General features: G+C 45.0%; 1 protein-coding gene across 5 annotated transcripts; it reads left to right on the top strand.

Annotated features, from left to right (window-relative positions):
- Nucleotides 1-1,361: 1,361 nt before the first annotated feature.
- Nucleotides 1,362-22,836, top strand: IP6K2 (inositol hexakisphosphate kinase 2). 5 transcript variants are annotated; one of them, XM_051811317.1, is made up of 7 exons: nucleotides 1,367-1,449; nucleotides 9,796-9,912; nucleotides 15,547-15,847; nucleotides 17,989-18,211; nucleotides 19,029-19,204; nucleotides 20,490-20,665; nucleotides 22,052-22,836. In XM_051811317.1, exons 3-7 carry the CDS (start codon nucleotides 15,646-15,648, stop codon nucleotides 22,547-22,549), a joined length of 1,275 nt encoding a protein of 424 aa, XP_051667277.1. In that variant the 5' UTR covers nucleotides 1,367-1,449; nucleotides 9,796-9,912; nucleotides 15,547-15,645; the 3' UTR covers nucleotides 22,550-22,836. The 5 variants fall into 5 exon arrangements, with proteins under 5 accessions (XP_051667276.1, XP_051667277.1, XP_051667278.1 ...); XM_051811315.1 differs by lacking the exon at nucleotides 1,367-1,449 and adding an exon at nucleotides 1,488-1,574; XM_051811316.1 differs by lacking the exon at nucleotides 9,796-9,912 and having other exon boundaries at nucleotides 1,362-1,449.
- Nucleotides 22,837-27,950: the final 5,114 nt, after the last annotated feature.

Here is a 27,950-nt window from a genome sequence, read left to right as displayed (position 1 = left end):
AGAGGCATATTTTAAGCAGTGGGAACTGGGGGATATAATTGTTTCTTACACAAGAGACTGTGCATGCTTTTACTTTAGAACAAAGAGAAATCAGAAATCTCTTGCCCTCTGAATCTGTTTGGTAAACCAATGCTCACCTCTCCAAACCAAGGAGCTGTTCCCAAGCCAGAGAGGCTCTGGGCCCACGCACAGGCGGTTGGGGAGCAGAGGTGGGAGGTTTGAGCAAGATGCCTTGTGCAGCCCTGTCTTGGCAGCTCATGGCCAGAAAGCCTGGGTCCGTTCTGGAAACAAAGGAGGTCTTTTGCTGGATGTGCTGTACAGCAGAAGTGTGGTGGCTTGTGTGGCTTTTAGCTCCCTGACCCTTATTTAAATGAAATGCAGAGTAATTTGTATCTAAGTGGAGTTGTTCTGTCTCATTAGCGTGATTAAATAGATGGCAGAGCGTTACTAAGTTCATTGTCAGAGAAACTGTTGCTTAGTAATTTAAACTGCGATAATCTCATTATTCCGTCTTTTTTTTTCTTACAATGCTGGTGGCTCCGTTGTTACCCGCAGTTCATGGCCTTGTATGCAAACCTTCATAACTGCGATTGCATTTCAGACATCAGACACTGGCTCGGAGAAGTCATCCAGGGTAAAGCCGAGTAGGGGGAGCTTCCAGGACTTTGGGCTGCATTTGCCTAAGTGAGAGTTTTGGTGGAATAGAAACAGAAGCACGGGATGAACAGTGACCTCAGTCACACAGCCCTCGGAGCTTCAAGGGACGCTCAGATGTTCTTCCTCTGCCTCCTCAACGGGGCGAGTGATGGACGTGCCCTGGTCACGTCCGAACGTGTCACACGCCAACAGAGAAATGGTTTCCAATTCTGAGGGGAAGTGACTGAGAGCTTTGTCCATGGCTGCTGCGGCCTGAGGAGGTGTAACCCACGGGTCAGGGAGCCGTAATAACCCACAGGTTGGGAGATGTAATAACCCAGAGGTCAGGGAGGTGTACGGGGCTGGCTCCTGCCTGTGGGTGCTGGGTGGTGGCTCCAAGCTTGGTTACAAGAGAGGGTGCCCGGCGGGCCCGCACGGGCGGAAGGGCCGACACGCAGGGGCCGCTTCCTCCCGTGGTCCCGCTTCTCTCCGCGGTCCCGCTCTCTAGCCGGCGTTTCCCCACGTTTCCCGTGGAAGGGCCGGGCCGGGCCGGGCCGGGCCGGGCCGGGCCGGGCCGGGTGGAACTGATCAGCCTCCGCATCCCGGCCCCGTTCCCCTGCCCCGGCTCCCCTGGCAACAGCGGCGCTGGCGGCCACCCAATCAGCGCGCGGCGCCGCGGGCCCAGCCAATGGGGAGGCGCGCAGGAGGGCGGGGCCCGCCGGAGCGGGGAGGGCCGGCCACGCGCGGCGCCGCCATCTTGACGTCTGAGGAACAAAAGCGCTGAGGCCGCCGCCGGCGCCGGCCCCGCTCCAGGTAACGGGCGCTCCCCGCGCTCCCCCGCACGTTGATGCTGCCTCTCCCCCCCCTTCCCCCGGGAGCAGTTGTGAGGGGGCGGCCTGGGGGCCGCCTGTGCAGGACGCAGCCCCGCCCGCTCGCAGGTCGGTGCCCGGCCCGGCGGAGGCGGGGGAGGGCGGCTGCCCGGCGGGGCTGGTCGGCGGCGCCCTCGGGGCATTGCTGGGCTCTGTGGGGAGGAAAGGAGGGGCTCTGTCCTGGCGGCACCCCCGGGATGCGGGTCGGCGGTGGGGGGATAGCGGTGGCAGCGCTGGCAGAGCATCCCCGTCCCCGGCGCTTCCTGCGCCCCCCGCGGGGGTCGCGGGGCTGGGGCTGGGCCGGGCGCGGGGCGGCCGCGCCTGTATCGCTTTTATCTGCCTTCTGTCTGCCTCGCATCACTGGTGTCTGCCCACCCCGGGGCTGGTGGTCACCCCTTGCTCGGCGGTTCCCTGAATCACAGGACGTTGTCTGCCCGTTCTGCCCGGGTGATGGGTGTGCTGCGGCTCTGACCGCTGTGTTGTACTCTCGCTGATAGTTCACAATGAAAAACGGGTGCTGCGGGATGTGTTGCATAAGTGGACGTGCTGCTCACGGATACCCTTTTCCCGTGTAAAATGGGAGTGGTGGGTGATGCCTTGTTAGGAACTGGTGCGAGCATCACGGTTTTATAATGCCTTGTTAATGTGGCTTGGGACGTGCAGGCGTTAAAACAAAAACTTAAGGTTGAGGCTTTGGAAATAGGCATCCAGCTTAAGAAAATAAATGTTATCGTTGTTGATGGAATAACAACTTGGTAGTTACACCCTGATATGTCCTTGGCCTTAATTCCACTGTGAAAAGTATGCGTGTTTAACACTGATATCTTTCCTGATATGTGCTGGAATTTAATCGCCCTCCACTTAAAGGCTGTATTTTTTCTTTTTTGTCTTTTGATACAGTGCCTTAGTTGTCCCATATACTCAGGTGTTTTAGAAATTCATCCAGTGCCCATGTGCTTTCTTAGACTCATGAACATCTAAAGGGACAGTTGTGTGTCAAATATTATTACTAGAATTTTGTTTTAATATATAATTCTGGAATATTAATATTTGCTTTAACTTTTTACTCAAATGATGTATTATTGGTCATTGCTCAACGTGTAACACTGAAGTGAGAGTAGAGCAGTTCAAATTTGACACTTGAGAATTACAAAATCAGGGTTATTTTGGCCAAGAATTGGCATCTTTGCTCTTAATTTTGCTTAGAAAATAATAAAAACATAAATAAGATAAAAACTAGTTTTGAAATTGTCTTTAAGTTGAAATTAACTTGTGTTTTTTCAGGACTTAATAATAACATTAAGGAATGGAAACTGGATTTATGTACACATGTGTCCACACATAAACGTGTGTGTTTTAAAAAGAGGCTGATTGATTTGTTTGCATTTAGCTGATTGGCATCTTCAAGATAGTTTGGGTTTTTTTTTTTAATTAAAGTATATTACTGAATGAGGAAGAGTGTAATAATTCAAGTGTCAGAATTCAGGAAAGTTTCTTCAAAAAACAATACTTTTAAGTGCTCAGAAGCGTCTCCTGGCTAAGGGCCGTGGGAGGGATTGCAGCCACTCGTGTGTATGTGTTTGTGAAAAATTTCAAACCTTAAACTTGTCCGTGTATCTTTTCATAAATTTGTATTTGTTTAATTGAAAAGCTGTTTTTCAGCCTTTGCCGTCTTTGAAATTTACACCTTTCTGAAGTAACGGTCTGTTAGCTTATCTGTGGTACTTTGGTCACAGAAGCAATATAAGCTGTTCCTGTTTCTTCTTGAGGAAAGGTGGATCAGAGCTGTCATAACCATGTGGTGTGGTAATTTGGGAAGCAGCTGGAAAACTGGATGGTGGTCAGTCATATGAATGCTGGGCTTTGTGCTCTCAAAAATTCTTTCCCTACCAGTTGCTTGCAAAGAGGACTTTGGATTTGTTAGGCATGAGGTTGGGAAAAACCAGGATGAGAAAAGATGTTAAAGAAAGAACCTCTCTGCTGCCTGTCAGTGGATGGGCTTCCATCCAGGTCACTGGTATGGTAGTACTTTAGTTGTTCTCCGGTCAGCTGGGGAGTGTGAGGCTATTTTGGAGATGTTTTTTTCTTTTGAAGGGTAGGGGAAGGGTGCAAACCTGGAGGCACTGAGGATGTCTGAGTCTGTCAGCAGTGGTGACACACAAATGTCTGCCCTTTTGTTTTAGGCATAGGTGGAGGCAGGGAAGTGTGTGCTGTCAGGTCAGTGGTGGAAGACCTACTTTACTCATGGAATTTATCAGAAGGGATAAATTAGATAGAAGTAATTCTTTTAAATACCTTAATTTTTTACTGCCTGAATATGTTCAGTGAGTTGAATTAGATAAGATCTGGGGAAATTCTGGAGTAACTGGTATTAAATATCAGTTCTTTCCAACAGTTCTTATCTGATGGTTTGGAGATTGGGAGGCAGCTGAGGTGTTTCTTTGAGAGGTCAAGAGTGCTGCTCCTGCAGCCTTGTCCATGCCTGCCTGAGGCTGGGATCTGAGGTCCAGATCCAGAATAGGCAAAACAAGTGTCTCCTCTGTAATACATCTGATGCAGACCTGTCCAGGGAGCTGCACTTTAGGTGAGAAAGGCTGGGTTTTGAAGTGAAACAAGATTTGATGTGGCTTTTAAAGCTAAGCTGTAGCTTCTTCCTTTTTGATGTAGTTCACTGGTTTTCTTAATATTTCTGCACCAGTGCTTAGACTGAGAACTCGTTGAATGGGCAGAACATATTCCAAAAGTTTTGATACTGCATCAAAAGATGGAGAGGGCAGAAATCGAGGTGCAACTAAAAATTTGAACTTGGATGCGCTCTTTACTGCACGTAGGGATAAGAGCCAAGTACGACGGAGCTTGAAGCTTTCTTAAGCTGACATTTAACGTTCACAATAATTCTTGTTTTTCTAGTGAGCACGGGCTAGAACCATTATCTGAAAGCTGTCAGGTTTTTACACTGATGTGTGGAAAAAACTTGCCGCCTCTCATTCAGCTCATCCACTTATCAGCTGTTGAATTTGCTGATGCTGAGCTCGTCCCTGTTGGCAAGAAACTGCGGTTGGTCTCCAGGCAACGCAGGTCCGGCTGAGCATCTCTGCCTTGCTTGAAGAGATGAAAATTTTCCATTGCAGGGAGAGGATTTTTCCTCTTGCTAATTCTTTTTATCTGGCTTCCTGTCTTGCCCAAGGTTACTGCATCTTTGAAACAATATAAGGGTAGTTTACAAATATTAAGAGGTTACATTTTAAGAGCTTTAAGGTATAACTGCAGATGTGTGTTTTCTATAACTTTTGTTAAAAACGTCTCATTAGAATGTTAATTTGGGGCCTTTCTTAGTAACTATTTAATTTCAAAATAATTCTTCCCCTCCCCTTTGCAAAACACTGTATGACATTGTATCATGTGCTATAAGTAACTTGAAATTTCTCTTTCTGCAAAGTTCAAAATACTGGAAGGCATCATGGAAGCAAAATTATTTGTTCAAATGAAGGTCCAACATTGCTTGTGTTTAATTGGGTGTTTAGGAGCTTGAAATCTGAAATGTTCTGCAAATTCTTGGCTTGTGTAGCACAGTCTTTGAAGTCCTGACTGTTCTCTGAAAGACAGGCTGTGTTTAGAATAAAGTAATGATAATCTTCATAATAGGTACAGAATGTACCACTCTACTGTTATCAGATACTTAACCTGCAGCCTTTGACCCAGTGTCTGGATTGCTTGTGCAAGTGGAGGATTGTCTCTTGGAGATGGCTGGAACCAGTTAGAGCCCAGTTTTGCATTGTTTTACTGGAAGAAGTAAGCTTTGCTTATAAAATGGTTTTGACCACTGAGAGTTTTGCTTTATGAAGGCAAACTCCGTGTGTGTGCCATGATGGATGGTAGGGCAAGAGACAACACAGGCTGTGCCTGGTTTGGAGCTGTGCACGTGCTCATCAGCCAGTTAACGGCCCAAACAGAACAGGGAAGTCCTGAATTCACACAGTAGCCATTCAGCTATACTGTCTCTTCTGGTTCTTGCCTGCTTCTCTTCTGTCCTGCTCTGTTGACATCCAAAAGGTTGGAAGGAACTGAAAAAAAAAAAAATCATTTGGATGACTTGCTGAAGCTGGTTAATAGTGCCCCAGGTTGTTGAGACTTAAAACAAACAGGCTCAAGGGCAGATGATAAAATTATTGAGGCAATTTTTTGTCAGAAAATCATAGTTAGAAGAAGCAAGAGTTTGGGGGTTTATGCCAAAGTCTGTATTAGAATGAGCACAGCAAAAATGATTTTATTTTCTTGAAGCATGGAGGGCTTTAAGCATACCCAAATAGCTGTGCAGTGCTGTGATGCAGAAATTTTCTACAGTGCCTGAAACCTTATCAGGAATTTTGGGTGCTGCTTAATTTCATGCTTATTGAAGATGACCTCTTTTCTTTTAACATTTGCTCTTTTCATTTTTCATATCTTTTTCCAGAAGAACAGTAATTTATTTGCCTTTATTTTGGATATATGGAGACAGTGTGATGACAAGTGATTATTTTTTTAATCATCATGACATCAGATTAATGAGGTTCCTTGTTACAAAAATGAGAAGTTAAATTGCTGACATGATAGGCATCATCTTGATCTCTCTGAGGTGTTGGCACTTTCAGAAGGTTGATTCAATTTAACAGGAGATACGAGGTTAAATTGATGGGTGTGTATGTTCATACTGACGTAATTGTCATTGTAACTGGGCATCTGTTCAAGCTATCTTAGGAAAATTGGTTCTGGATTTATGGCACCAGTCAGTTTTCCGAAGAGACATCTGTGAGTATTAAAGTTGAGGGCATAGTTCTGGATAGGGAGGGAGCAAAAGGGTTGGGATTTTTGGAAATAAGTAGTCTCTCAATGAGAAGATGAAGTAAATGCTGATGGAGCTGCAGTGAGTTGTGTGGTGCAAGGATGAGTGTCTTCTTCCATTGTTCTGTTTAAAGAAAGCTTTTCACATATTTAAACCTAAGTGCTGAATGGTGATTATGTTTTGAAGCGCAAATAATGATTTAACATCACTACCCACAAAGTTTGCATTCAAAAAATAAGATGATTTTTTCGTAAACTTGACTCCTTGAAGTATTTTTTCGGCTACCAGTGTGCTGACTTTTGGAAATGCAGAATTGGAACGTGAGCACACTGTGAATAGTGGTGCTATGTTGCAGATATTTGAAGAGAAAATAGGTTTTTGGCAGTCATCCTGTCTGAGTGTTCCCTTTTTGGTGAGTGATGGTCTCTCTTTGAAGACAGTCATGGAGTACACACTTGTTGGCTGCTATAAAAACTCCTGTAAAGCAACAGATATTTTTATAGGAATAAGACATACTATGGCTGTGTCCCATTGCCTGGGCTAATAAAACTGGCTTGCTCTTGTGCATCGTGTTCTTCAGCTGCAGCAAGGATGAGAGCAGTACAGCCAGGCTCCTGCTGAAGCTTCCTTTTCTGGGTTACTGAAATTGATAAGATTTTTTTTCCAAGTGGTTTTGTACTGCTGTTTGAATATGTAAACTGTATGGGATTAAAATGAATTAATTCTTTGGCAGTGATTATTCTGGTGAGCCTGTAATTGGCCCCAGATGGTGTTCTATGAGATCACTCAGTGAGGAAGCACGAAATACGTACATAATTTTTTTAAAGCATTTTTGAAGTCCGCTGCAGGTGTGCTTGTACAAAAGGTCCTTGTCCCTTCTACTAGGATGAAAAGTCTTAAAATGAGTTGCATTTACCAGGGAAAATGGTCACAATTTTTTTCCTTGGTTTTGTGGTGCCACCTGAGAGTCTGTCACGTGAGACTCCTCTCCTGTCCTTACTTGCTCTTGTCCAATCTGCTGCATTTAAGCAAGAAGCACATTGAAATTATTCTGTTGTATCTTTTGCATTTGAGATTCTATAATTGCTCTGTCAACCCTGCAGAGTGCTGTGTTTCAAGGCCTTAGGACCCAGTTACATTCAACTCTTTAGGGAAAGAGCATATAGAGGTCACTGAATCATATAAACTGTTCCCTTTAAGATGCAAATCTGGATTGTGTTGTCTGATTTGAGATGTTTTCAGTAGTTTGAGATTTTTAAAACATAAATACAATTTTAAAAAATATATTAAATGCATCTCATTAACTCGGGCTGTTCTGGAGAAGAAATTCTGTTTATCATGATCATCAGAAGTAGTCTTGGAACTGACACTTGAAAAATTACAGATAAAAATGTGGATGGGCATTTCACATCTGATGACTGTATCTCCTTCTGGGCTGCTTTCCAACTGTTTGCCTTCATAAAGGGACTAAACTTCATTTGAGTTATATTGATGGTATAGGACAAATATACACATAAACGGGATACATGAAATATGTTACTGCGTTTTGGGTACCATTCTTCCTGTAATAGTTCATTTATGGATGATCTTTGTTTTGCTTTCCCGTGGAAGTTTTTGCTCAAGGAATTAGTTTGGATTGTAGGGTTTAGGCATCAAAGCTTAAATTTAACAATCTTGTCCTGTTGGCCCTTAGTTATTATGGTATAAAAAGTACCAGAGGTTGAGATTTCTGAAGAAAATAGAGAGAAATTCTTTATGTGGTTACGTGAATGTGAACTTTGAAAGGGACCTGACACTTGTCTTCTTGAGCAGCTCATCGTATGTGGCAAATGGGTCACAACCGAAGGGCCAGTCAAAAAGATTCCATGTTCTTTTATTGAGTGGCTGGAAATACAGTTCCCAGACTGCTAAATTCATGGTAATGAGAAAGGCATAGCCTTGGATTTATTTTAATCTCAGTGCTGGAATTTCTGAGGGTGTTGGTGTCTTGAATAATACTTTCATGTGTGTAATCCACACAGTTTAGCTCTTGCTGTCATATTTTCAGAAGATTAAAGGCTGAAGGCTATTTCGGTTTCTCCACGACAAAGGGCGGTATTGTCTTTTCATAGCAACTGGTGTTTTTAGCCACTGATGCCAGAATACTGTTTTAAGATGGATCAGTATCTAAATAGGAAGTTTAAGTAGCTTAGTTTCGGTGGTTCAGGTTTCTTAGTTTCCATAGCATTTTTACTTGGAAAAGAGGCTAGTTCTTAAATTGCACAATCCCTGAAAAACTGCCTGGGTCAGAATTGCATGCTCTTTTCTGGCTGAATATGCTTAGTAACTTGTAACTTGGTTTTATTTTAGTTCCAGGGAGATAAAATAGCTTTACTTGAGAGGTAAAACTGGCATTTCTCCAGAACTTCGTGTATGTAGGTGTTAAGCTTACAGATTACAAATGGTGTAGGGAAAGCTGAAAGCTGCTGCTTTTTTGGATGTTGAAATATTGGTTATAGTGAGCATTTAACCTCCTTGCTGAGGTTTAAGAAATGGCAGAGGGGCTGCTGTGCCTGCTTCTGTTAAAAAGGTGGAAGTTCTTGGAGATTGCCTTAGTGGCTTGCCTTGCCTTGTCCTAGACAAAAGGACTGGGGAACTGGGTTTCTCCTAATAATGTGGACGTGGTTTAAGGAAGGTAGGGATAATGATTGTGCTTGACGAGTAGTAATGATAGGGCATTATGCAACTGCAGATTGTTTTCTTTATAGTTTGCTCCCTTAATGTGTTATACCTAATGTTTCATAATTAGTTCTGCCTGTTAAGGTTGTATTCAAAAGTCTTTTTGGTATAGGAGGTGGCTCTGCAGCTCTGCTGTTAAATTTACAGGTGCAAGGACATGTCTCTTAACCTGGCCATTGTAGCCAGTGTTGGACTGTCCCTCTCCTTTCAGAGGGGAAAAAGATCTGGTACCCTTAGGTCTGACATACCTGACATCCTCAGAAGAACCGAGGGCATTTCAGGATATTTTTCTGCAGTTTGAAAGTGGCAAAACGAATTCTTTCTTGGTGGGAATCTTTTGTTTGCAGTCCGATGTTGAAAATAGGATTAGCTTTCTACCTTGATGGGCCAAGACTGCTATTGAGTTAGCCCAGCCACGTTCCAAAAGGGTTTTGCAAACATGTTTTGTAGAAATTTTGTGTATGAGTTTACGTATAATTCTGGGTTTCTAGATTCAGTCTGTTTTATGTGATGAAGTAAAGAATTCAAGGAATTTTTTCCCCTTTTTTGTGGAGAAATTACTTAATTTTTCTTAACCACAGCAATGTGGTGCTGCAATTACTAGCCATTTAGTAAAGATAAATTAAAAAAAAAAGATAGAATTACATTATACCAACATTTTTAACAAGCAGGTGGCTTATTTTGTTGGTTTAGCCCAAGCACCCTACCTTCAAATGAAGAATATGCTTTCTTGGCTTTTTGTGTCTGTAGGTGGTTATGACAGACATGCCACTACAGTGCCTGACTCCCAGCATGATTTACCACTAAAGGCTACAGCAAAAGTATTCCTGCTTGGAAATGGAATGCACACATCGTCCCAGTATGTAGGTACGAAGGAGTTGGTATCTTACTCTTGAGTTTGCAAGTGTTCTGCTGAGTATTTTTACAAAACGTCATGCTTACTCATCTCTGAGTACAAGTCATGTAAAGGTAACCTAATGATCATTACATTGATTGATTTGCAGCAGAAGAGCTTAAATAACCTTGACTTGCGTAGAAAGTTACAGCTCAGCATCCTTTTTTCATCACAACCACTTGGTTTAAAGTTATACTTAATGAAAAAGAAGATTTTTTTTTTCCTCCCCCTCTAGTCTTAATTTTAAAGAAAAACTTTAGTCTTTCCTCTCCCTTGATGCTGTGAACTTCTGGAACAGAGCACACCAGAGTAACTTCAGTTCCTGAGCCAAGCAGTAGCTACAGTGAATGTTAGAAGCAACTCCTTGACAATGTTAGACTGGGCAAATTTGCTAATAAAATAGTACTTTGTGTAGAGGAATGACATTGATTTTCATCAAAATTAATCACAAGCTGTGCAAGAACTTTTACCCTAAGCATACTTAAAATATCTAATGCTTTTAATATTCTGATGTTGCATCCTCTGCTTTTTTTAATTCAAGGAACGTACCTTGCTGTTTGTAAAATAACACATTATTAGTAGTGGGACATGTAGTTCTGTCATATGAGGACTTGTAGAATTCCTGTTTGATAGGTATATTGTAGGTTCTTAAGGTGTGTTTATCCTGCTTCAGTCCTGAAGGGTCGTTATCTTTGAGTTTTGTGATGACTTACTAACTCAGACCTGAGGTACCTTCTCAGTTTTGTTCATGTAACAGGTGGTGGGTGGGATTTCAAAAACACACCATATGTTTTCCACCTTGATATTTGCATCTTCCTGTGTCCTTTCTCAGCTGATATTGTTTCTTCCTGAATGTTCTTTGGGTTGAGGCAGCTTTCTCTTTGGCTGCTCTAATGGAGCAGCACTTGTACTCTTTCTGTCCTGTTGGCTGACTGTGCCAATCCTCTGTTTCCTTGGAACCTCAGGAAGGGGCTTTGCTTTGTCTGCTTCAGCAGGGTTATAGCACCCTGCAGCAAGCTCTGCTCTGCAAATCTCTACCCTGTCAGCTTCCTCTTTGCACTGCCCAGTGAACTGAGAAAAAAGGACAGGCAGAAAGCTTTGCTGCCTTGCTATTTCTGTCACTATAAAGCTGATTTATGGCTATTTGGAGTTGCAGATACTGACCACTCAAAATCAGAAGTCTGCTCTAGAGAGAACCCAGTTTTAACAGGTTGGTTAGAAGGGCAGCTCTGCATCAGTAGTTCTGCTATTATAAAGTTTTTGGAAGAGGTGTTAATTTTGAGATTGTTATGAAGGAAGGAGCTGCTGCTTAATTGAGAGCTGTGCTCTCCAGAGGATGTGTTCATTAATGCAATTACGTGTGGGACTTAAGTTGAGGATCTGTAATGACATGAAATACCTTCCAAAGAATGTCGTCACCTGGGATTAATGTTAAGAGTCTGAAAACATGAGTCCATTGCGGTATTCTCTCGATGGTCATTGTCACACGTGATGGGAATAAGATGTCTATCTATGTCACTTCTGGTTTGCAGGTTTGGGTTTTAAGCATCTTTTGCTGCTTACTGTAAGAATGACATTGCTCAAGCTAATGTTACTGTGTCTAGACAGATTTTTGTTTGCTTCCTTCGAGTTATGTCAGATTTTTTTCTTAAAATGCTCAACATGTGAAGGATTAGTAAATCTGCTTTTTTTTTTGGCTGATGTGTCCTTTGAACAAAAACTCTTAGCCAAAGGCACTTAAAAGCACATAGGAGGAAAAGGGCAGGGTACTCCGAATCTGTGTTTGATATCTGGGAAGATTGCCTAAAAGCAGCTGTTCTGGGCTCCTTCTTACCCAAAGAGCATTGAGAACAAACTGGGTGTAGAATCAGAGGAAAGGCAGTGAAACACTGCATTGTGCTTGTGCTGGTCAACATCAATACCACTTGAAGCTCTTGGTCTTAGGTCAAAGCTTTTATTTCTAAGGAAGTGAAACCAATTTGGCATACTGTGAGGCTGTTTATGGAATTAAGATATTTATAAATGAAACAGTACAAAGTATTTCTGATGGGCATTACAGTTGTGCTCCAGGTCCTGTTGTTAATCTGAAGGGCAAGATTCCAAATATTGAGGAGAGCCAAAATGACAAACAAATCCTGATTGTTTGTAGTGGTAATGTTACAGCACGCAGCAGAAAAAAAACTTAACAGCTTGCTCCAAATCTTTTTGCAAGCAAGAAGAATTTCATTAGGTGAAAACAAACAATTTATTAGGTAAACAGTGCGCATCTTGAAAGGCTAAAATATATGAATTGTTCAAAGTGAAAAACTAAAGTCTCGTTGAAACCTAAATTGTGGAAAAGATTGTGTGGGCTTGCTGCTGCCTTGCTGAGCACTGTTGCTCTGTTCAGATCATATACATGTGTTAGGTTTATAAGAAGGCAGTAAATTGCTTTGCACAATTATGGAGCTCGGTTAAGGGGTGTAAAGCAAGGAATTCCTTGCTGACGCTCAGCTCAGCAGTGCCTTGCACACAGTTCGTGCTGCAGAGCTTTATTAATAGAGCTTTTCCAGCAGGGATTCGTACTACAGAAATCTTGTTGTAGAAACGGAACATGTGGGAGTTGCACCGTGGCCTTGGAAGATAAAAACAGAAGCAGAGCTTACTAATACAGGCACAGTAAACTCACCTTTACTTGTGTGAGCTTCCCCCTTTATGTCTGGTAGATTCACATTTGTCTTGTGGTAGCGCAGACTGGGTACATTGTGACTATGTATAGATGTTTCTAACATTTCTCTCTCAAAAAAAGCCCCAACGAAACAAAAAGACAACCAAACCCAACTCTGTCTAAATATTCCATAACTTATATTTTTATAATATCAGAGTAGTAAAAAAACTTGCTTTTTTATTGCCTCGAATGGGAAGTCAGGCTGTGTGATGTGCTCCCAGATCTCACTTTTCCAGGAAAAGGTGATGTAGCTCGAGTAGTCCTGTGCAATACTGTGCTCAGCAATTTCACTGCTGAGTGAATGTGGTGATCCAGTCCAAGTGTTGTCCAGACCACTTGAGCATACATGGAAGCAAACAAGTTGAGCTGCTGCTAATGAGCTCCCTGAAGATGTGTTGGGTAAACAAGGTGTTGTGCATTGTTTGTGTTGGAGGTGATTTTTGCTAGAGAGTAATTTCTGTGGCGTAAACATCTTCAGGGCTTCACTCCTGATGCAGCTCTGATGGAAAGGGGGGAACGGAGCAACCTAGATGTTGGAGGTTAAGGGATGTTGTAAGGTACTTTCTCAGTTTGAATAACTGCAGCTGGAAATTGGTGTCTGTACATCAGGGCAATTAGGAAGATTGCCATGGAATGGTAATGCTGTCCTGGGAAGAGTGGTCTTGTACTGCTGAGGCTCTGAAGTGACTGTGCCAGTGTAAAGCTCTGGCACTGCAAGATCATGTACGTGTGTTACCATGCCTCCAGTGAAACCTGGCACGCTTCTGGCCTTCCCTGGGAAATTCCAGAAGACTGGAGGCATTGTTGGCTCTAGAAAATCCTAATGAAAAAGAGTTATAAAATTACTGGTGCATTACACAAACACAGACTGATGCTTAAAATTTTTGTACTAGAAAATGGAAGCAACTCAGTCAGGCCTTACTGGGGAGCTGATATGGCTTGTTAGGTGTGTGTGTATGGTCCAGGCTCCAGGTGTGTTACACGTGCTGGTAACTCAGCTTGCAGTGGAGCCTTACAGGAGGAGCCTGTGGCTCTGCACGGAGGGGGTGGTACTGTGGGGAGCCATCGAACAAATCCGTGCCTCCAGAGCACTGACAGTGTCAGTCAAGGCCAAGGCAAATGGCTTTTCCACGCTGCCTGGGCACTTCAGGGTTGCTCAGCTTCATGCAGTTAAATAGGGGTTTGGAAGTGGCTTTCTGGGGTGGAACTGAGAGTTTCTTTACCTGTGTGTCTCTGGGTTGTCAAGTTGTTGGTGTTGAGGTAGGTGAGAAAATTGGCTGGGGGTGCAGTAGCTGCAGTATTAAAAATTACTAGGAAATTAAAAGTAGTACAAAGAGAGAATGAAACTTTACTGATCTTGCTCTAATCTTAAAATGTAGATTATCAGAAGAGAGTACTGTTTCTGGGAAACACTATTCCAGATTCAATTTTACATTCATTCTCTTGCACAGTTGGTCTGAGTTTTGTTTTCTGTATTAAAAAATGTTGTGGGTTTTTTTTTTTTTTTTTTTTAAAGAAGCTGATAACGTTTTGTCAAATAAGGAAAAAGGAGATAAAAAAAGCCTGACTGGTGTGTGCAATGAGGGGGGGGGAAAAAAGGCAAACGCCCAAAAAAACAACCAAAAACCAGCAACGCAAACACACTCAACTCTTATTGACCTGTTATCCGTAGGTTCAGGTAAACATTCCAGGAGCTGGAGTTCATTCACTTGATCGACCTGTTGTTTCTTTTAGCAGTTTAGTTGTTTAATTCAATTAATGCTCTTATGTCCAGGGCATGCTGTGGGCGTCTGCAGTTCTGGTAGTGCTGTTGCTCTAAGCCCACAGGTCTCTGCTTTTCCAGTTAATGTAAAGCTGTTAAATATCTAAGGAGGACAAATAAAAATAGACCCGTGACCTAGAACACTTTGTAGTCTCTTTGAATTAAGTGCATTATTGTTCGTGTAATGATCTTCAGGCAAAATAAATATGAGGTTGTTTTTAGCCGCAAAAAGTTAATGATTAAAGCCTTGGTCTAAAATTAGAGTAACTCGACTTAAAAATTTACTGGAAGGCAGATACCAAGACAGTCATGTTTGTTTTTCAGCCTCGCTCCTTTAATTGCTATTGAAGTGCAGGTTGCGTGACCCTGGCGGCGGGCCAGGGCTGAGCAGCGTGGGGTCACAGGGTACAGTACAGATCCTTGGGATGCAGCTGGCACGGAGCGCTGCCTTCTGCTGGGTGCACGCGAAAATAAATTCCTGGGAAATGGCATATTTGCGTTACGGTGTTCCTCTGGAGAGTTTGCATCTGTGTAATATTTGCGGCGTTTGACATGTTGTTGTGAATAAACTGGTGCAATGAGAGTCCAGGCTGGTTGCTGTGAGAATTTGGAAGGGAGGAACTGTACGCTCGGTGTTAATCCCCGGCTGAGCGCGGGAGCGGCGGGGGGCGGTCGGGATGGCTGGGACCCGCCGGGAATCACGGCGGGGGGCGGTCGGGATGGCTGATTGGGATGGCCGGGACCCGCCGGGAATCACGGCGGGGGGGCGGTCGGGATGGCTGGTTGGGATGGCCGGGACCCGCCGGGAATCACGGCGGGGGGGCGGTCGGGATGGCCGGTTGGGATGGCCGGTTGGGATGGCCGGTTGGGATGGCCGGTTGGGATGGCCGGTTGGGATGGCCGGTTGGGATGACCGGGACCCGCCGGGAATCACGGCGGGTGTGTTTCCCTTTAAGGAACCGCTGCCCCGCCCCGCGCGCGCGTCTCGCGCGGCCTCCCATTGGACGCGGCGCGCGGGGGGCGTGTCCGCGCGAGCCTGGCCGGCGGCGCCCCCCGCGCGCCCTCAGTCGGCCCGTCCGGAGCGCGAGCGGCGCGTCCTCGGCCCCGGCCCCGACCGAGCTCTGTTTGCCTCCGCAGACTCGGCAGTCGCAACAAGCGCAACCAACGGGCTCGGAGGCGTCAGGCTCCCAACTGCCTTCACTGCTGTCGCCGCCTTCTGTCTAATGTGCTACAAGGATGAGCCCAGCGTTTGGAGCTATGGAAGTGGAGCACTATTCCAAGGGAGTCCTGCTGGAGCCTTTTGTCCACCAGGTTGGAGGACACTCCTGTGTCCTCCGGTTTAATGACAAGACCATCTGTAAACCCCTTATTCAGAGGGAACACCAGTTCTATGAGACTCTCCCAACAGAAATGCGTAAATTCACTCCACAGTATGAGGGTAAGTCACCAAACCTTTGAATGGGGTTGGGCTTTTTGTTGCTGTGAATGCAAGCGTGCTGTGCTCTCTGTTCTCTCTGAAATCTCTTCTGTATGGAGGAGATTTTAGGGGTTTCTTTTCATGTATTTTGATGTTGTCTGAGGCAGGCTGTGGAGATGCAGGGTGGAAATGCTTGCCAAGTTGGTGTTTGTGCTGACTAACAGCATTAGAGTAGAGCAACTCTGCTGGTGATAGCCCATGTATCTCCCTTAGGCACAGGTAAGTAGCTAACAGCTTGAGAATGTTTTCAGTAACTATCTGCTGCTTTTTTTGTGTGGATTTCTAAATTATTTTTTTTGGCCACTTGTTTAATGTTTGTTTACAAGATAAGATTGTATAGCAGTGTTTTGTGCAAGCTTAGTTGTGGTCTCTCTCGGTTTTGGATTTCTCCTCTGACTTTCGTTTTGATTGAATAAATACATGTCAGTAAGGTGTCTTGTTGAATGCTTGGAGTGTTGTTTCTGCCACTAAGGAAATGAAAATTTATGGCATTTAGGTAGGCAAGGATCAAGTAGCCGTGATGAGGCTGAGTCAGAAGTTATGTAGGAGTGGAAATTCCAGTTCTCCTAAGAATTGCACTAGTTAACAGGAACACTCTTTCCTACTTCATCAACTGCTGCCTGGTGATTAATAAATAATATGTCTAAAGCACTTTTTTAAATGGAGTTGCTTTTTAAAGCACATTGATTTTAACAACTATAATGATGATGAAGTTTTGCATACTGTTTGTCAAAGTGGTGGAAGACCAGAGATGTTTCAGACCTAATGCTCCCTGCTCACTTACAGAGACTTTTTGACATGTCTAATTACAAGTTCTGTTGGACTGCAAGAAAATATGGTCTTTGAATGATACTTCTCAAAATGTAATAGAACAATTGTACTAGTGTATGTGGCTTTCTGGGAAGTGTGGGGAGGGATTTAGGGGTCTCACTTGGTCCCTCGCTGTTATTTTTCTTTTTAGTGTAAAGCCAAAACCATTTGCTAGCTGGTTCCCCCTCCCTCCCCCTCTCCTACTTTTTCCCCATTGTCCTTTCCTTTGTGACAGCAGGACTGTCAGAGCTTCTGCATTCCCTGTTCCAGCCACTGTAGGTCTGGGACTTGCCTGCCCAGCTCAGAAGTTCCAGTCTCTCACCGAGACCTCTCCCATAGTTAGTGATGAGCTGCAAGAACTGTGCAGACTGATTGATCTGAGACTAAAGAGAGGACTGAAAAACAAAATAAAACCCAGTCCAGACAATGGATGCTGCTTCTCCATTAACCCCCGAAATTTGCTCATGTAGCACTCAGTGCATCTGTCAGAGCGCTCCACTAGGACCCTTAAAGCACAATGCAGTGCTCTGGAGACTCCTGAGGGGAGCACGAGGAAAACAAATGCTTTCGAGGTTCACCTTGTTTCTGTACCACAAACAGATTTGTTTTGTATTGCATTTTTGTTACTTATTTCACAAGATTGCCGCATAACCAGTATCAATAAAGTATATTCCAAAAAAGAGAAGAAAATGTATAATTAAGCATGGTGATTCTAAGTGGAAGCTTTTGGATTAGTTTCTGTTGTAATGTGACATTTTCCTTGTTTTGCTCTACTTGCACATCTTTCCTTTCCCCTGGGGATCTAGTAACCAGTTATTGTTTGGTTAAGTGCTTTTTGCTTTGCTGTCATGCAAAACTTAAAAGGTTTTGGTGTAAGTTTTTTTTTTTTTGTGCAGGTCACTTTTCACTGCAAGATGTTAACAAATGTTTTACATCTCACCTAGAATCAGACCAGTCAGTTTTTTTTAATTAATAAAAAATTTTCTTAATTGAAATTGTGTCCTGTTATTATTTGATTCTTACTTGACTGCCTCAGAGAAAGAAAATGACCTTCTGTATCATTGTTTTGTCAATATGATAAATTGTCTTTTGTGAGGTGTCATTTTTGTCTAGCTCTTTTGATATTTGTTAGGTTGGCAGATGAGGTTTGGCCTGTGGCAAGATAGAAACTAAGGACCAGGGTAAGAGAAAAAAAATAAAGTTGCTGTATTCTTAGTGTAAAATAATGTGTTCTAAAAGGCTTGCTTGTCACTTGAGCAATTCATAACTGTCCAGGTCCTTTCTCTCTTCAGGTGTGGTGTCCGTGAGCTTTGAAGAGGACGAAGATGGAAACTTATGTCTAATAGCATATCCACTAAATGGGGACCACGATAACTTAGAGAACTTAGATAACTCTGACTGTGAACCCAAAAGTAAGCTCTTGAGATGGACTAACAAAAAAACAATGTTATTAGAAAATGAGAAGATATCTAAGGAATGGGTCCGACAGCACAGGAAAGAGGAGAAAATGAAAAGGTAAGTTTGACAGAGGGAACTGGAATGCAGAGCCTTGAAGCAAAATATTTTTTGCTGCCCAATTCTGGTCTTCAGACTTTCAGAGAGTTCTCCAGAACTCTTTCACTTTCATTTTCTTTTCTACTCTTGTTTCTTTTGTTTTTCCTGACCTCTTCAGTGGGGACAGGTTCAGTAGTGAAATTGAATGTTCTCAGTCCAGTAGCATGTTCAATATTTTCATTTTTTTTCTGCAGTGGTCAGTTGAAACAGATTTCTCAGTGTTGTTTTGAAGCTTCAGAAAGGAGAAAAAATGAGAGCCCACAAAAAAAAACTTCCACCCACGTGCAAAGGCAGAATAGCTGTAGAAAAACCCAATCAATCCCAAGCATATCTCAGTGTTACTATGTATGGGATACCTTTGTAGGAATCCTGCTTCAGCCCTGTTAGTGACATTTCTGTTAATTGTGCCCACTGTGAGCTGTGATTGTTGTGCTAGAAACAGTGACCTTAGCAAAGGATAAACCTTAAAGCACATCACTACCTTTTGCATTACTTCACAGAAGTAATTCACACAGGTAAAGGATATATCAGTAGAATTATTACGTTTTGTAACATTTGACTACATGCTAATTTTTATTAGTATGGAAGTAGCTTTATAAAGGTTGAGATGTTACTGATGGGCATCTTGTCCATTTGTACAGGTAGCAAAATAAAGCTTTTGCTAGCTGTTAGTGAAGGTGAGCAAAACAGCTTGTAAAGTTAAATCCACTGACAACCTCTTTCAAAAGCTTATTTTTCTACTTAACCTATAATTTGCTGCTTTGTTCTGTTTTTCTAGTCACAAACTGGAGGAAGAATTTGAGTGGCTGAAGAAATCTGAAGTCTTGTATTATACTGTAGAGAAAAAAGGAAATGTCAGTTCTCAGTTTAAACACCATAATCCTTGGAGCATGAAATGTCACCAGCAACAATTACAGCGGATGAAGGAAAACGCAAAACACCGAAACCAATACAGTATCCTTTCGTGAAAATACCTCATAACAATGGAATGAGTGGGGCTCTGCCTTTTATTTCTTGAACACGCCAGATAAAAGTACAGAGCAGGCTTAACTGTGGTCCTGAGAGACTCTCTGAAGCTGTGATTTATTTGGCTGCTTTGAAGGGATTGCCAGGGCTTTCTAGAAATGGGCTTTTCCAGCATGTGATAAAGTAGCTAGTCTGGGAAACTCAGATAACTGAATTAAAATCTACAACTTGTGGGTTAGTTAGTGGACAGGTTTTACAGCATACCGTGTTTGAAGTTTTCCACAAAAATAGTTTTCTATCAAGAACTTTCAAAGAAGAGTTCTGTCACTTTTTATTACTGTTTACATGATCTTAAAAACTAGTATCCTCTTTCCCTTTTTAGTAGTTTCTTAAATATAGGGGATGTTCCAATACCTGGAGTTTTCTGCTACTAGAACCCTCTTTTTAGTGAACCTTTTTGGTTAAAAAAGAAAAAAAAAGATTGAATATAAACCGTCATGTAGGACTGGAGCATGAGAAAGAAAAACAGTGACCGAATCCATGAAAGCTGAAGCACACTGGTTTTGTGCTGTGGGACTGTAGGCAAACATCTCCACCCTGAGCACTCTATGGAAAAAGGATCTTGCTGTATGTATGCTTGGATGCCACTGATACATCCTGCAAAAGTATCTATATACTTAGGTAAAAAAATTTCTCACGTGTGAGGACTTCCAGTGAATGGATTACTAAAACATCTATGACTAATAAACTGTTCAACAGAAAGCATTTTCTGGCTGATACTCTCACCATTTCACTGTAAATGATTATTCAGTTACCTAAGAAATGTGTGATATCTTTGGAACAGCATCAGTACAGATGTTTTGAAGTGGTTTTTTTTACTTCTGTATTTTAGAGGTGGTGTGAAAATGCTTCACTAGTTTTGAATGGTAACAGAAGTACACAAAATCTTCACTTCCCACAAAAGACAAATTCTCTTGCTGGACACGAAACACTTCATAATTCAAAGTCAGCTGCCAGGTTATGTTTCTGTATAGCCCTGATTACTTTTGTTTTTCACTTAATGTGGAAATTCACTAATCTTCTCCAGAGACCAGTAAAACTGGAACTGGCGTAGTGGATATCTAAGTTTATGTAACTGCAAATTTTGATAGGCTGCTATATATACTGGGCATGTTTTGGCTATGCTTGAAGTTAAGACTGGGGCACTAAAATCTGCGATAAGGTTTTTAAAACCTGTATCCCTCGTTGTGAGGATTGTTCCTTAACTAATCAGAATTCATTTTGCTGGAAAACCTGACCTCCCGATACGAAGTGCCGTGCGTGCTGGACCTCAAGATGGGAACGCGGCAGCACGGGGACGACGCGTCGGAGGAGAAGAAGGCAAATCAGATCCGCAAGTGCCAGCAGAGCACATCGGCTGTGATTGGGGTGCGAGTTTGTGGCATGCAGGTGAGGGGAAAACTGGCCATGTGTGGGGGCAACAGGCTTGCACCCGTTTCTGTTAGTGGGGTTTTTGCCTTATGTACTAATCCCATGAGTTGCTGCCCTTGAGGTGCTGTGCTCCGTTTCCTTCACAGAGGGGAGTGAGGCTTTTGAGTATCCCTGATGAGTTGAAGGTGGCAGCATCTGCAGGGGCAACCTGCAGCCTTATGCTCTGCATCAGTGAGTGCAGTCTGAGCACACAGTCTCCTGCACAGTATCAGCAATTTAAAGCCACAGCAAAATTAGTGATACTATTAACATTTCAGGATAACGTAGGGAACAGTTTAAAGGAATTGAATGGAGGATGTGGAAGTTTGCTTGAATAGTAAGAAGCAATCGGTTCTGTCTCGTAGACTTTGAAAAGCCACAGATTTTTCACTGCTTGAAGTTGATTTGTTACAAAGTGCAGGTGAGAAGTGCTTGGTCAATGTGATAAGGCTCGTGGCCAGATGAGGGGACAGTTACATGAACTTTCACCTGAATTTTTTGTTTACTTTGACATGCGAATGAGAAATCAAAAACAACATGTTTGTGTTTGAGGCTTTTCTGAAGCCTCTCTCCTCCCATCCAGTAGATTCCAGGAATGCTAGCAGTGTTTGCTAGGACTTGTTCCGTAGCATGACTGTTGGCATGTGTGGTTCACATGCCCACTGTTTAATCTGGGAGAAAAACAAGAGGCAGAAATGAAAGTGTGGGAGCTGCATTTATGACCACAGTGTGCTGGGATTTGAGCCTGCTCATTGTTCACTTGCCAGTATTGACCTGTGCTGGAAAACAAAGAGGAACTCTGGAAGCACCTGCAATCCTTGACCCAGATATTTAGGCATTGTTGAGCTATGGGGTATATAGACCACTCTCTTATGGGAAGACATCTTCCTGCAGGAGCACTTTGGACTTATTTAAATGCAGATGATTATGGGGCACAGCTTAGTTTTGTGTAGAAGTGTTTGCTGTCACTCAGATCTCAGCATGCTGGCAGTCACCTGGTACATCCTAGGGCAGAGGCAAGTAATGAGCTGAATTAGTGGCTGTGGTACAGGTTGTAGCTTGACTTTGGAGATGTGGGCCGCAGCTTTCCTAATCTCATTTAAAGTCCTCATTCTTACATTCCTGCTGGAAAAGCTCAAATCTGAACTGAAGGAATTTTCCACTTCCTCCAAGTTCCAAGTTCTGTTGATAGCAGTTTGTGTAATAGTGGAAGAGCAATTTTAGCAAGTAATATGTCATCTTGTAAAAACTTTCTGTAACATGTTTTTTCTTTTTTTTTTTAATTTTTTTTTGTCCCCTCAAGGCTTTGAGTCAGTATCACCAGCAACTTTAACTATTCCTTTTCTCTTGTGTTTGTATATGCAGGTCTACCAGGCAGGCACTGGCCAGCTGATGTTCATGAATAAATACCACGGAAGAAAACTCTCAGTCCAAGGATTTAAAGAAGCACTTTACCAGTTCTTTCATAACGGCAAATACCTGCGCAGGGAACTCTTTGAGTCTGTTATTAAAAAACTGACTGAACTCAAGTCTGTCCTAGAGAAACAGGAGTCTTACCGCTTCTATTCAAGCTCCTTGCTGATCATTTATGATGGAAAGGAAAGGCAGGAAGTTGCTGTTGACTCGGACCCAGAGGACCTAGAGGACCTTTCAGAGGAGTCTTCAGATGAGTCAGCAGGAGCCTATGCCTACAAACCAACTGCCAGTACTGTCGATGTCCGTATGATAGACTTTGCCCACACAACCTGCAAGTACTATGGAGAAGATAGTGTGGTGCATGAGGGCCAAGACACGGGCTATGTTTTTGGACTTCAGAATTTAATAGATATTATTAAAGAAATAAGAGACGAAAGCAGTGAATAAACAGTGTGAATGCACATCAGTAGAAAGCACTATTGTGACTCTTTGTATTCCAAAATTATTGGCCACTTTCTGGTGGTAGGAATCTTTACAGGCTCTGCAGGGATGGTCCTGTCAGAGTCAGACTTGTTCAGAGGGCATTTACTTATATTGGTGCTGGACCTAGCACTGGCAAAACTTGGTATCCTTATTTATTTTAACTTTCTTAAACATTCCATATTTGATTACTCAGATACCTCTGTTATCCCTGTGTGTATATGTTCCAATAAAATTCTTTTTGGTCGTTGTAAGTGATGCTTCTGTTGTTACTGGTGACTGAGGAGGAGATGGAGCTCAGATCTCTGGTGTAATGCAAAAGCAGCGTGTGAACAGCCAGGCTTACCTACTTTGTGGGTAAGTAAGCATGTGGGCCTCCCATCAAGAGTGATGAGAAAGTCCAGCAGAGGGCTGTTTTTGGAGCACCTGCCCTTTCAGGAGAGGCTGAGGTGGGGTAAATATTGCTCAGAAGGATGAAATAGTTGTAACAGGCCTCTGGAGGTCCTTTCTAGCCAGAATGATGACTGATGATAAGTGAGAACTTGCACTTAAATTCTCCAACAACCTATTTCTTGTTTCATGGTCTTGTAACTAGATCTTATGCTGTGTATCCTATTTCTAGAGAGCTATAGACAGTCTTTAACCCACACTAAGGCCAAACATGTAAAATTTGTCCAGGATTAGCTGCAGTGGCAGCAACTGGGGCAGAGCTGCAGGGCCTGAAAGGTATCCTAAGCAGCTTAAAATCTTACTTGGGAAGCATCAGAAAGTGAGAGGGCAGTGAGTAAGAGAAATAACAGAGTAACTTTAAACCACTGTCTCTTTTAAGAGGAACAGATATTTATTTATTTTTAGATAAATGACTTCTCCCCTTATGAAGCTTTTATGTCATCATGATAGTGCAGGAGAAAACAGTGTGGAAGTACTGAGGTAAGTGTGGGGATGTTCTTGTTACAGATGCCCAGGATAAGCGAGTCAGTTTGTGCAGAAGAGTCAGGTGAATCATCTCCCTGGCCCCTACTTAGTCTGCAGACCTGCTGAGGAGAGGTGGGATGTGCCAGGAAGGCTGCAGATCTGCTGGTGGAAGGTCACCCTCCTCAATTACCTGTAGCCCTGCAGCTTCAGTTTCATATTCCCCAGCACTTGCTATCAAGTTTTCCTCATCAAAGTCTCTGATGGCTCTTCTGTGCTCCTTTGTACCTTTTGAAGAGGTTTTTTTACCTTTGCTTATACAACATGAGTGTGGTGGCTTTTGGTTTTGGTTTTCTGTGATGTGGTTTTTTTGGTTTTTTGTTTTGTTTTGTTTTGTTTTTTTGTTCCACAGTGTTCAGGTGCAAACCGATGTCCGTGTTAAATAGGTAGTTTTTTATCTTGCAGTCACCTCACTATTTTATGCCAGCCCATGGGCTATTTTCCCTGGAGATGGGCTTGTCCAGCCTGAACAGGCCCTTTGTTGCTGCTGGGTGAGTGTCCAGTGCTGGGTGCAGCTGACAGGGCCCTCTGGGCACCCCTCGAGCTTCTCCTGGCAGTGGCTGCAAAAAGCCTTGGGGAAGGGAAGGATGGGGCCATTTATTCTTGGCACTCCCAACTACAAAATGCTTTGGGCATTGATCAGCAGCACTCCTGCCTTCTGTTCCTGAGATGTGCCCGGCACAGGGAGAGGGGCCATGGCTGCAGGATGATGTTTCCTTTTCAGTTCCCCCGTTTAGGATGCGATGCCCTCTGCTAACGAGCTAATGACGAGCCTCTTGGCAGGCGCTGCAGGTCGCCTATCACTGCTGCTGCTTATGAATAAGCCTGCCTGTGCAGATTCATCTGATTCATCTGATACACGGTTTGACTTTGTGGTCTGAAATTAGCAGGGATAAAGTCCCCCTAATGTACTTGTGTTACGTAGGAACTCTGGAGGGAATTCATAAAATCCGATGAGAACAATCGCATTTGCTCTGATGCAAGCTGCCTCCAGAACAAGTCTTCTTTGTTTTGCTGCCTGCAGACAGGGCCCAGGGTACAGGCAGGGAGTTGCCCTTACAGAAACGCTGCCAGCAGGGTGAGCTTGGTCTAGACCTGGTCTCAGAGCAGTGTGGTGTCAGCAGCCGGACCTGGAGCACTTGGGGGTCCATATATAATAATAACCCCAGGTGGAACTGGTGCTGCTGTAGGAAGGTGGGGGGACCTGCCCCTGTGGGCTCTGGCCTGTGCTACTAAAATCCTTTTGCCAATATTGTCTGAGGATTAAGAGAGGCTGTGCCAGTGCTGCAAAGCAACAACAAGGTGGCTGGGAGCTTCCTGGGCTGCAGCAGTGGGAGTGGGGGAGTGGTGACAGAGGAGACTTTTTTCATTAGTTGCTTTAAAGGATATAAGAGCAAAATGTCAGGAGGAAAAATCCCTTGCTTGCACCATGTCCTCAAAGGTTGAAGAGTGGGTGACCCAGATGCAAGTCCCTCTGAATGACATACTATCTTGCAAAGTTCAAGAGCAGGTTTGTTTTCCTTCTATGCCGTTCTGCACAAATCCCTCTGAGCAATTCCTTGTGTTTGTGGAAAGCAGTTGTGTAACTGCCAGCCTGGGACATGCTGGGGTGGGAACAGGGTTCCCACGGTCCCTGCAAACGGCCGTGCTGCCCCTCAGCCCTGTGCCTGGGCTGCTCAGAGGACAGGACTGGGATGAACAGGGTGTGGGGCTGGGGAGGGGGTGTGTGCTCACCCTGCTGTCGGACCATGGTGAAGGACAGAGTGATGGAATAACACGGGAGAGCAGCATTTGGGCTGGGGAAGAGACGCAAGGGCTTTTTTGTTCCTGTTTTTCTTCTGTTGCTGTGACACCAGGCTGACCTTGGAGGCAGAAGCTCTGGAGATGACCCTCCGGGCCAGGGCTGGCAGCAGGGTGGTGATGAAGCAGCCTGGTCTACATGCCCTTGTGAGACAAAACCTCCAGCAGACTGGAGATCTATGCCATGGGAACTGGTGCTTCTGCCTCTGCAGAAAGCGTTTACCTTCCAGGGATGAATCCTGTCCTTGCTCTGTGTGCTCTGAACACGGCTCCCCACAGCTCTGGTCCTTGGGCAGTCAGCTTCCCACTGGTGCTGGCTGTGCCAGCAGGAGCACTGGGAAGGGCAGCTGGGCTGGCTCCCTGAGCTGTCCTGGGGAACCCTGAGCCAGAGGCACCTCCTCAGAGCAGCCCTGCAGCCGGGTGGGGGGACAGGAGCTGGGACAGCCTGTGCCCTGGCAGGGACACCGCGCTCTGGGGTTGCTGCAGCCTCTGCTCCATGGAGGACAATGCTGAGTGCACGTCTCTGTTCCTCAAGGCTCCCCTGTGTCTGGTCTCCTCCCTGTCCGCTTCCTGATGCTCCAAGAGGACCCACCTTTTCCTGCCAGCCCAGCCCTAGCAAGACCATCACCCAGGGTTGGCTGCAACATGCTAGGCCTAACCCTGCACCGGGGGCTTTGCAGGGGCTGGTGAGAGACAGCAAATGGTCCAGCCTGGCTGGGCCCTGGCCCTGGGCACCCACTCCTGCTTCTTCCCCACAGCTGCCCCGGTGAGATGCTGCATCAGCTCCAGGCTTGTGGAGAGCTTGCCTTATGTAAATAGGTCACTTCTAGCCCAAAACTGGGGTGGCTGCTGGGAATTGCCACGCGTCAGCTGGCCAGAGATGAAATGCATTCCTGCAGCTGGCACCGGTTTCTCCAGTGAATTGAGCTCTGCTTTGATGGCAAGGCACTGGAGACTGAGGTGGGGGCTGAGTGGGGGTCTATGGACCTGCCAGGATGGTTTGGTAGGTGGCCTCCCTGGCCTTGGGCAGGGCAGAAGCAAGGAGACTCATGGGAGAGATTCTGAACCTGGAGGAGAGAGCATCTTTGTCCCTGTGCTGTCCCCAATCCTGTGCTGTTGCCTCTTGCATAGCTGCTGGACTTCTTCCCCCAAGCTGGGTCCCTGCCAGTGAGGAGGGACACACAGATGTCTTTTATGGAGCAAGAACAAAATATTTCCTTGTGGCTGGGCAGTAACATCCCCAAAGGGCAGCAGCCTGATGTCATTGTGATCCCTGCCCAAGGGAGAGTGGTTCACCCCATGGCCCCTGGGCTGCAAAGTGCCTCAGCCCTAGCGAGGCACAGGGCACGTTCTGCTACCCTGAGCCTGTGGGGACACAGTGGCTCTCAGTGTGCAGGGGCAGAGGGACCCTGTGCCACTCACTGCCCCAGGGACAGCGGGTGCTGTGTGTGTCCCACCAGCTGTACCTTCCCTGTGTCTAATGGTGATGGGCTCAATTTGTGTAACTGGACACTAATTAAACTAGTTTTAATCTTCTTCTATGGTGATGCCGTAGCAGGACTGGGGGCTGCTGTCTGTCCATCCCATGCAGGAATCTATCCTTGGCATGGGTCCTGTGCTGCCATGTGGCCAGCTGCAGTGGTGCCCCAGCCTTGGAGTCACGCAGAGCAGGGCAGAGGGGACAATGAATGGCTTATGTCCCTGGCTGGGAGTGCCGGGGCAAAGCCACCTTCCCTCAATTGTATGGAAATGAGGGCTTGCTAAGGGGCCTCTCCCAGCTGCCTCTCGCTGGCCTTTGCTCGAAGCCTGAAACTCACCACCTGGATGAGAGCAGAGAGGACTCCGGTGGGGGTGCCTGGAGACAGCCTACACCATGCTGAGCACCCTGTTCCTTCAGTGGGGATCCCTGTCCCAGCACTCCTCACCTGCCCACCAGGGCCTGCTGCACCCACCCGCCCGCCCGGGGCTCCCCCTCAGGCAAGAGATGAAAACAGGGACACAGTCCCCATCCCCTCTGCCCCATAAACTGTGTGGGCAGCAAAGGGTGATGTTGGCAGCAGCCTCACACGATGGAGGCTGGTGCCTGCCATGCCAGGCTGCCAGCTCCAGATGGGGTGATGGGTTCTGTCCTCTTCTCTTTCTTGGGTTTGCACCACAGCAATGTCTCCACCGCCAAGCTGGGACAGGCCTTGTTGGCCCTGTGGAGTCTTTTCAGTTTCTCTTTGAAAGAGAGGAGCTCCTCCAGCCTACAGGGCCAGGATCTGCTGCTGCTCCCCAGGCAACCCCTCACTTTGTAGCTCTTCCCAGGCGGACACATTAAACAGCGGAAGGACATGAGAAGGGTGGGGCTGGGCAAGGCAGCACTGGCTTGGTTGGAGACGTGAACCCAGGAGTGTCTCCTTCACCCTGGCAGCCCTGCAGCTGGAAGGACAGCGTGGGGAGCCCAGACACGGTGCTGCATATCATGGGGCACCCTGTGCTCTCATTGCCAAGCACCTTACCCCCGACCCCCTTCTCTTCCCTCATCCTGCAAATGCCTTCTGCCCACACCCAGGTTTTTAACCACAGGCAAGGTGTGGTAGGGAGCCTGGCTACC

This window comes from Manacus candei, unplaced genomic scaffold (assembly GCF_025592945.1).
Source record: "Manacus candei isolate 608988 ecotype Guabito, Panama unplaced genomic scaffold, ASM2559294v1 h1tg000082l, whole genome shotgun sequence".
Taxonomy (NCBI): Eukaryota; Metazoa; Chordata; class Aves; order Passeriformes; family Pipridae; genus Manacus; species Manacus candei.
Note: the sequence above shows the minus strand (reverse complement) of the source record. Positions and strands in the feature narration are given on the sequence as shown.

Bases quoted from the DNA above. Each gene is read 5' to 3' on its own strand.
- IP6K2 (XM_051811316.1), top strand. From the start codon at position 15,646: ATGAGCCCAGCGTTTGGAGCTATGGAAGTGGAGCACTATTCCAAGGGA. The intron at 15,848-17,988 runs GTAAGTCACCAA...TTCTCTCTTCAG, and splicing joins ATTCACTCCACAGTATGAGG to GTGTGGTGTCCGTGAGCTTT. The intron at 18,212-19,028 runs GTAAGTTTGACA...CTGTTTTTCTAG, and splicing joins AAAGAGGAGAAAATGAAAAG to TCACAAACTGGAGGAAGAAT.